Source organism: Musca vetustissima, unplaced genomic scaffold, assembly GCF_032173495.1.
Source record: "Musca vetustissima isolate MV318-11 ecotype Yass unplaced genomic scaffold, APGP_CSIRO_Mvet_v1 utg13253, whole genome shotgun sequence".
Lineage (NCBI taxonomy): Eukaryota > Metazoa > Arthropoda > Insecta > Diptera > Muscidae > Musca > Musca vetustissima.
In genome coordinates, this window is record NW_026880658.1 from 206644 (window position 1) to 216896 (window position 10253).

At 33.8% G+C, this 10253-nt stretch overlaps 1 protein-coding gene across 1 annotated transcript; it reads left to right on the forward strand.

Annotated features, from left to right (window-relative positions):
- Positions 1 to 1005: 1005 nt before the first annotated feature.
- LOC133326401 (uncharacterized) lies at positions 1006 to 6853 on the forward strand. Its single transcript, XM_061535054.1, has 4 exons — positions 1006 to 1063; positions 2569 to 3920; positions 6004 to 6182; positions 6290 to 6853. Coding segments are annotated over exons 1-4 (2097 nt in total). The 5' UTR covers positions 1006 to 1061.
- The last annotated feature ends 3400 nt before the right edge of the window (positions 6854 to 10253 follow it).

Consider the following 10253-nt stretch of genomic DNA (forward strand, 5'->3'; position numbering starts at 1 on the left):
TCTTGTTTTTGTTTTGTCGAAGTTTTGATGAATTTACCAACAAATTGGTGTTCAACAGAACTATTCACGATTAAAGAAACAAGGAAGAAGAAAAATAACTGATAAATATCAATAATCAAAATAAAGACAAATAGGGTGAAACAGATTGAAAAAAAAACGACAAAATAAACAGCTGTTTTGCATGAAGCAGATATGCACAAAACAGTACGGTAGCGTCGATGGTTATGATTTTCAATGATGAATTCTCTGCTACGCTCATACACTCACTCTCAATTATGTTTTCTATACAACACTGAACTAATGTTAACAAATTTGTTGTATTCACATACTCGGTTTATAGGTACGCCAGTAAAATGGGGAAATCTCAAAATGGGAGTTTATATGGGTTTTAATAGGCGTATACGCTATGGAACTGTCATTTAAAATTGAGTGAATTTCGTATAAATCTTCTCTAGTGTAGGCGCTCTTTTACACTATTCGTCATGAGTGTTTTTTTCTCTCATTGCTAATCCTACCAGTGGCAATGTTTTCCAACTCCACTTCGAATTTACCAATGAGAGAGAGAGAAAAGATTCTCATGATAAATAGTGTAAAAATGCGTTAGGGCGTTTTACACTACATAAATTTACAACTCTATGTGAATGGAACGCTTTTTTACCAGGGATATCAGAAACCCATGTACATAGTAATCGTCAAACTCAAAATTAAAGGCAAAAATATAACCAAACTATGTAATTTTAGAAAAATTAATAATTTTTATTACATTTTGAAAATGTTGAGAAATAAAAACAATTTTGAGGACTACATAGAGTTAAAAACACGAATACAATCCGGTTGGTATAATTAGAAATCGGTATTCAGTTACTGAGTAACTACCGAACTAATTTGGCATTTCATTTTCGTGCAGAGCTCTCATTCGTGTTTCTGATTTCATAGTGAAAAGAAGTGAATTACAAGTGAATACAAAGAAAGCAAGATATATATTATCTAGTACAACATAAAAATTGAAAAAATCTACAAATTTTTTATTTAAAGAAATCAGCACACAGAAATTTATTAAAATGTAAGTATTTTTTACTAAGATATTAATAATGTTTATATAAAACTATCATATTAAAATTTATATTGGAGACTGAAGAAGAAAAAAATAGTCTGTATACTATAGAAATGAAATACAAAATGGCTGCCTTGAAAAAAATCAATACGACGCATATGTATATATCTATGGATTTTTTTTGCCTATTTAAAATGTATTTGAGTTTAAATTTAAAAAAATGTTCAAAAATGTTTTTAATATTGTTACAATGTTAATTTCACTTTTCATATGAATTATGGTTATATTAGCAATTAAAATATGATTGTATAATGTAATTTTCTACAACCCATATGGTCCTAATTTTGGTGTTGAAATGTATACTAGTTTCGTTGTCGTCGGCAATTTTCCTTCTGCACCCCGAAAATCCAATTTTATATGTGACCTTTTTAATGTATTGTTGTAGTTGTGTAGCTATAGCTACACAATATATTGCGAAGCAATGCTATCGTCGATCGTTAGTGGAAAATTTTCTGTTTCCAAGCCAATGATTTTCGGTATACAGCCATTTTGTAGTCGTAAAGGTGGCAACCGGACATTTGATATAAAAAGTTTTTTTTTTTTTATAGTATTTCCCTCATTTCATCCAAGGGTACAATCTAATTTTTTGTATGTATCCGGTAAAATATTATCTTCGTTATCTGTATATGGACACAAAATAAGGTTTTCGTTCAATGCATACACACGAACTAACATTTTGCATGACTTGCAAATGGTTTCACCATTTCCATATACAAATTACTTGCAAATATACTAACGGAAACATTCGTTTATATATCTATACAGTAAAAAGTAGTCTGTATTATAGGTAAATCTTTGATACACATTTTGCTTGAATGTACAATATATTTCGTATGTATAATAGAACAGCAAAATAAATGCATTTTCTCTTACATTATTATAGCCTAATAGAATATCGTAATTGTTCTTTAATTAAAACTTGGCTGATATTAAAACCAAGAGAATGTGTTTATTCTTTATTTAATTTAATTAGGCGTCGTTTATATAAACCTAAAAAACATGCATGACGTATTTTCTCTCATTTCTCTGTTTCAAGTTGATGAGAGAAAATACAACGGGCATTCCATGCAATGTGAGCCATACTAGTTCATGTCAATCAATGACAAAGTATGTTCAGTGTGTAGAGTGACTCACGTTTATTCTGTATGCATTAAATGTTTAATTGATAAAAAATGGAGTATATCAGAAGGAAGAAATAATATATATATATATATGTTTTCATCATCCCCTATTTCCCACTTTAGTTTTCTTTTAACAAAACTCAAAAAACAGTGCACTGCTATATGGCGTATGTTCAGTGAAAATCAATCAAAATCAATTTAATTAATTTGGTTTAATATATAAAAGGGGACATCATACAAATATAAAAATCTGTGTTTTATGAACTTTGTGTTTATATTTTGCTTATTTATATTCTAAAAGTCTAACCATTCTCTTTTTTTCTCTCTTCTCAGGTTTGAGAATCGTGGTAGTGATAATCGCTCAAATATGTCAATGAACCGTGGTGGCAGCGGCGGCGGTGGTTTCCGTGACCAACAACAACGTTCGGGTGGTCCTGGACCCATGCGCCACGGTGGTCCCGGTGGCGGCATGCAACATAAACGACCAACACCCTACGGTCGTCCCCAACAAAATAATCAATACAACAATGATCGTCGTCCATACGACAATAATAATTCCAATTCTCCTGGTCGTGTTAATGGCGATAATCTACCCAATATTGTTTGGTCCGAATTGAAATTAACACCCATTGAAAAGAATTTCTACAAACCATGCGATGCTGTTGCAGCTCGCCCCCAAGAAGAAGTTGATGGATTTTTATCGCTCAATTCAATTACCCTAAAGGGATCAAGTATTCCCACACCAAGCATGGAATTCGCCGAAGGTGGCTTTCCCGACTATGTCATGGAAAGCATCAAACGTTTGGGTTTCTCTAAGCCCACTGCAATTCAAGCTCAAGGTTGGCCAATCGCTCTTAGTGGGAGAGACATGGTGGGTGTGGCTCAAACCGGCTCGGGTAAAACGTTAGCATACATCTTACCAGCCGTGGTTCATATCAATAATCAACCACGCTTGGAACATGGCGACGGCCCGATCGCTTTGATTCTGGCACCCACTCGTGAACTAGCTCAGCAAATCCAGCAAGTTGCAAACGATTTCGGCTCCCAAACTCAAGTACGCAACACTTGCATCTTTGGTGGCGCTCCTAAACACTATCAATCACGTGACCTGGAGCGGGGAGTTGAAATCGTTATTGCGACTCCTGGAAGATTGATAGATTTTCTTGAACGTGGCGTAACCAATTTGAAACGTTGCACCTATCTGGTGCTTGATGAGGCCGATCGTATGTTGGATATGGGTTTCGAGCCCCAAATCCGCAAGATCATCAAACAAATTCGTCCCGATCGTCAAGTTTTGATGTGGTCTGCAACCTGGCCCAAAGAAGTTCGCAACTTGGCCGAAGAATTTTTGGACAATTACATACAAATCAATATTGGCTCTCTAACCTTGTCGGCCAACCACAACATTTTACAAATTGTCGATGTTTGTGAAGAGAATGAAAAAGATGTTAAGCTATTGAAGCTGTTGGGTGAAATATCATCGGAAAAAGACACAAAGACCATTATCTTTGTGGAGACCAAAAAGCGCGTCGATGAAATCACCCGTTCCATTTCGCGTCAAGGATGGCGGGCATGTGCCATTCACGGCGACAAGTCCCAACAAGAACGTGACTATGTCTTGGCATCGTTCCGTAATGGTCGCAATGCCATTCTGGTTGCCACTGATGTAGCTGCCCGTGGATTAGGTAAGCGAGATGTTTACATTTGAATATTGTCGAAATGTACTTTTTGATGCGTGCACAACAATGTTTGTTTGCCACATCTTGATTATAATGGCAAGGCGAGTGATGCTGTGGATGAAATGATAACTTTAAAGAATTCTTTCATTATTTGAAATTTGGTTCGTCTGTGATTTTGTTGCAGTGATGACTTGATGCGCAGTGGAAAAAGACCGCATGCGTCGATCATGCGTCACAACCCAGTCAACGAGAATTACAAGATGAAGCCAAAGAGAACCCAACACCTACTGTTAAAAAAGTATCAATTAAAACACAAGTTTTTTGTTCTATCTTATCCTTAACTCAACAACAACAACAAAACAGATGAAACAACTGAGAACATTTTTTAGCAGCTTTATGTCTACTAAAATTGATTTTTCCCATATCTATATTTTACATTCTCTCTTATACGTATCAGGTTGGTGGGTGGTATATATACATTCACTTAACCTCTCTCTCTCTCTGTTATTGTTTTTATATGTTGTGTGATTGAAGAATTTTTATTGATTTTTAACACATACATATATATGATGTTAAAAAAAAAAACAAATAGATGAAGATGGTGTGGGGTGTTAAATAATGAGGAGAATATTTTTTCCATACATTGCTGGTTCCAAATACATTGTAATGCATATTAAAAATTTCATGAGTCAGTCAAGGACAAAAAAATATGAAGTCGTCGCTTGAATCTAAAGGAAAACAAAATATATATGAAAACACGAAAGAAATCGGCGTGAAAAAGTAAGGTAAAATCGGTCTATTATTAAATATTTATTCTTTGTGTTTCGAATACAAAGGGTATGATGAGAGTAAATTAAAAAAAAAAACTCGAAAATTACTGGAAAATATCAAATTAAATGCAATATCAACAATTTTATTTAAAAAGAAAACAAAAAAGTCATATTCATATTTTACCCCAAATCCTTTTTTCATTACCTCTCCCTTCTTTTAATCGTCATATATATAATCCAATAGTTTTCGAGTAATAAAAATCATTTCAAATTTAAATTCATGCGATTATTGTAAAGTGCGACTTTGAAACATATATTTTTGACTGGCTACTTGATGAATGAGATATTATATATAGGTTATATATTTATGTATGTATGTCCTAATTTCGATTGGGATATTTCAAAATGTGAACAAAAATAACATCAGTTACTCAAAACAAGAATACAAAACAAACAAAAAAATGGACTTCGATTTTTATGTACCTTTTTTATATAACATAAATTAGTACTATTTGTGGTTATTTATTTATTGCGCTTAGGCTTTAGCATATTTTTATTAAAAAAACAACAACAAAAACAATGCTTTTTAAGTAGTATTGGTGTTTTTGAAGAGCCCAAAATTACACTCCTCCCAATTTATTATAATATAAAATAGAAAACAAAAGCTAAATTCAGTTATATAACCAACCTCCCTTCAAGTTGTTAACATTGAACCCGTATGCCGGCAAATGTGTAATTATAAGTGCCGCGCGTATTCTTTGTTACGATGGATATATTTTGTATAACAATTTTATTACAGTTGAAGGTAAACCACCCCCTCTTAAGGATGTTTGCAGGTAAGTACCACATGATGTATATAAAAACAAGTATCTTTCCTAGTTTTTAATAAATGAATTAAGCTTTTAAAATCGAAGTTATGTTATATATCTATTTTTTTAATTTTTTATTTAAACCAATGGATGTCTACACTCCGTAAATATGAAAAAGGAGAAGGCATGCCATTATCACAAATATAATAGAACGAAAAATTGTATGTGAAAAAGGTCGAGGTCCAATATTTTTATTAAAAATCAAAAAGAAAAAATCACACAAAGAACACCAAATGTCTAAAATTTCTAACAAAGAAAACTGGTATTTTTTGTCGAATTTGCGATTGATGGATAAATTTTTGTTCCAACTATTGAAATTATGTAATACTACATTGTTGTTTGTTTGAGCCTTCATAAATGTTTCTTGGTTTAACATACCCATTGAATTTCTATTTCAATCACAACTACCTACCTACCACCTGCGAATTAACTACTACTACGTACGTATAGATGTCGATGATGTAAAGTTCGTCATCAACTACGATTATCCGTCAAACTCGGAAGACTATGTACATCGTATCGGGCGTACTGGACGTTCGAATAATACGGGAACGGCATACACACTATTCACCACATCAAATGCCAACAAGGCCAATGACCTCGTCCAAGTGCTGAAGGAAGCTAATCAGGTAAGGCTGGAAATCCAAAATTTATTCTTTACGTCGTTTTTCATATGATAGTTTATATAGAGCAGCTCCACAATAATTCTTTATTTTCTGTTTTTTCCCTTTCTCAGGTCATAAATCCACGTCTTATGGATATGGCTGCGGCAACATCACGTCGTGGTGGTCGCGGTGGACACAATTCACATGGCGGTTTCAAACAAAACAATTACCAGCGTTTTGGTGGTCGTCAAAATAACAACAACTATGGTCGTCCCGCAGATCAGCAACAACATCACCATCAACAGAGACCATCCTATTCACAATATCCTCCCCAGGCTCAAATAGCTGGCAGCTATCAGCAACACAGTTCACAGCAACCACAAGCCACCAGAACCAATGGTCAACAGTCTAGATTTTCACAAGCCCCTCCACCACATCATCAACAGATGCAGCAAGCTCCCCCTCGTCATCACCAATCCGCATATGAATCTGCTGCTACCGATAAGAAGTCGCGTTTCGGCCCACCAACTGCCACAGTTGGAGGACACTACGAATCGGCGGCATCATATATGCCTAAAACATTGGCTGCAGGCGGCTATGTCCAACAGGCACCTCCCCCACTACCCACAGCTGCGTATGTCGTTCCCTCATCAGCGTATGCGTACCCCCCGCCCCCACTACCCGTTCAAAATTGAACAACCAATTTCTCATAAACAAAGAGGCTTTTAAAAAACTCATTTTGATTCCAAAAACAAATGTTTTTTTCACATAGTAATTTATGGCAACAAACTACTACTGTAATTATTTAAAACCAAATTGTATCGCGGCGTCTCGTTGTCCTATATCGGTCGTATGCAATATCGATGTCTTCGAATGCCGCGCAGCCGTAGTTAAATTTGAAGTATTACAAATTACAATTTTGTATCTGTGAATTATCTTCGTTTTTTTCTTCCCCTTTCCCGTTCAATCGGTTGTTCTATTTTTCAGTATCTCTCACAACCCGTTTTTTACTTCTCTTTTATGCTTTAACAATAATTACAAAATAATAAGATTTTATTATATATTTAAAATAAATACAAAAATCTTATTTATCTTCTATCCCTTAAGTATATATATTTACTACATATAAGACATTTTAGATAATAGCTTTTAGAAGTTATCAACATCAACACACAAAATATAAGAAATAAAAATAAAAAAATACATATAAACATTTAAAAAATAAAGGTTTACTCTCGTACGTATTGAAACCAATTTCAATGATGTTTTTATTTCGTAATTATTAAAGACAGGGGGATAAAATTACCATTCAGGAACATAAGAAAGAAAATAAAATGGAAACATACTATTTTAATCGTTACTTAGCTGGCTTGATACAGATTTCCAAGCGCGTCGGTCTTGTGCGCATCTCCTACCATTTGAACTACCATGTTCCATGATGTTGCATTCTACTTGGTATTTCCATCTAATTCGTGGCCTTCCCCTTCTGTATGAACCATCAACATGGCCTAGCCACTGTAGTCGCTGCAGCTCAATACGACTGACTGTGTCGATGACTGCTTATAGATTGTAAAGCTCGTGGTTCACTCGACACCGATATTTTAATCGTTAACTTGCCGACTATTTTCGTTAAGTAAAAGAGTTATAAACAACTGAAAATTTGTTGGTAATTTTGACGATTGTCGATAACTGAAAATTTTCAATTGCTTATAACTTCGTTGATTAACGAACTTATTCGGTAAGTTAACGACTAAAATAAAGTAGTTGTTAAGCAATACTGACCGATATGAACGAGTTGACATAAATTTTAGTTTTAATTTGAATTTTGCCGATATATGTCGGAAACATCGAAAAATTACAGAATTACACTGCTGAACGTACTACCAACAATCGATATTTTTTAATTCCCATCCTATACTTTTATACGGTGTATATGAACGCATCGAAATTTGTTGTCGAATAAAAATTCTGTCGAGTCCGAGTGCTGAATTCATTGTACAATATATTTTATAATCGGATCCTAACTTATCATTGGCATGGTACGTTACGTACGTTTCAGTACGTAGCGTGTTGCTGTGTAGACGTCATAACACAATAGTAAGTTCAATTTATATCTAACAGATGGCGCCTTCTGCGCAAAAAGGTTATTAAAAATTTAAAACCATATTGATATGCCTCCAGAGATTTTCCCAGATTTGCTTACAGCGGAATACACAAAAGATGACTTCAGGATAGGTATGTTATGTTGGCTTTTATATTGTAAAAGAAAAAAATGTCGTGTATACACAGATTACCTTATACTGGCCTAAAGGAATACACTCTACAAGTATTCTATAGTCAAAACCCCTTCTACATACTTACGTTCTACTTGTCATCTCTAGACCAAAAAAAAAAAAAAAACACACACACATTTTACTTTTATTCTCTGAACAAAATATCTTCTACAGACCTTCTATAGACATATGTAATATCATTTATAGACCATTCTACATTCCGAAGAAATTCTACAGTTCTTCTATGGATAAATTAACTTCTATGGGTGTTCACACAACAGATACACAATCTTTAATAGGCCCTTCTACAACAAAAGGCCTTCTATAAACCTGTCTGTTTTTGTAAAGAAGACTTTCTATACGCTATCTATGGACAGAAATCTTCCAAACGTTTTGTATAGCCAGGAAACATGACATCTATAGACCGAAACCACAAAATATGGATAGAAGAGCTACTTGTGGGACCTCTCTCGGCCCAGAATAACTTCTACTGGTCTTCCCTTGATAGAGCACACTTGCCAAATCTGAAAAAACATCATCAGCTCGGAAAGTTCTTAGCCTAGTATAAAATGCGCGGTATAAACAGAAAAAAGTTAAGTATTTTGGAAACTTCCATCTCTGTTATGAACACATGTAGAAACAGGTGTTCAAAAAAGACGCATCCGTAATTTTCTTTACAATGAAAGCACGCATTTCTAACTTTTCCATTGTAAAAAATTGCGGATGCGTCTTATGTGTTCAAACTTTAACTTTTTTTGCAGTTTATGCCACCTTATGCTAGGCTAAGAACTTTCCGAATACCTTTTACAGATTTTCCATATTCCAAAGAACAGATTTTCTGCAGGTAAAGGATTACCTTCGACAGGTCTTCTAGATCTTCTGTAGATTTTTTTATAGAAATTCTACCTTTTACAGGACGTATATAGATGTGGGCCTTCATGGATAGAAGAACCGCTTGTGTGGCATTCTATAGAAGAAGAACTTGTGTGATCTTTATGAATAGAAGGACAATTTGTGTGGCTTCTATGGAAAGACCTCATTTAACTCTTCCACAGGTAGAAGTCTCCCATTAAATTTCTTTCACTGACAGGAGCCTCCATCAGCTTTAGATGGAGCCATGGATAGAATATACTTTATGGTAGATACATTTTCTTACTTCTCCCTGTTCGTGTTCACCACTTTCCCCTTGAATCGAAACTCCATATTCAATATGAGTTTGTTATTATCTTCTGTTTGCTTTTCAATTTTATTACTTTCCATTGTTTTGTGTTTTCTTTGTTGTTTGCTTGTTTGTTTTTATAAGAAAAACTATTTTACATCAAATAAGAGTATGTATATATATATATATATATATATAGAACTAATAATAATAAATAAATTATTTCATTAATACAATAATATATTTAATAATAATATAATAATAATAATTAAATAATAATATGCTACACATTATCATTATTTCGGGTTTTCTTTTTGTTTTTTGTTTGGTTTTTGGTATTCTGTTTTACTTGTTTGTTTTTTTTTTATTAATAATAAAAATTATTCAAAATACAATACAATTACGTTTACAAAGTTATAAGTTTGGGTTTTGTTTGTTAGTTGGTTGGTTGTGGGGGGAGGGGCCTTGTTATTTTTATTTTCTAATGCAGTACAGTGTGTACGTTACACGACGACGAAATGCACACAATTAAAACAGTTGTCATAATTCTCATCAGGTTGGTACATTTTTTGTTGCTGTTGTTGTTCTTCTTCTTATTATTATTGTTTTCTTGTTTTGTTGTAATGTTTAATGATGGTTTTTGTTTTTTAATTCGATCGAATT

Excerpts from the sequence above, each read along its gene's own strand:
- LOC133326401 (XM_061535054.1), top strand. Across the intron at positions 3,921-6,003 it reads TGTAGCTGCCCGTGGATTAG|ATGTCGATGATGTAAAGTTC; the intron begins GTAAGCGAGATG and ends ACGTACGTATAG. Across the intron at positions 6,183-6,289 it reads TGCTGAAGGAAGCTAATCAG|GTCATAAATCCACGTCTTAT; the intron begins GTAAGGCTGGAA and ends TCCCTTTCTCAG.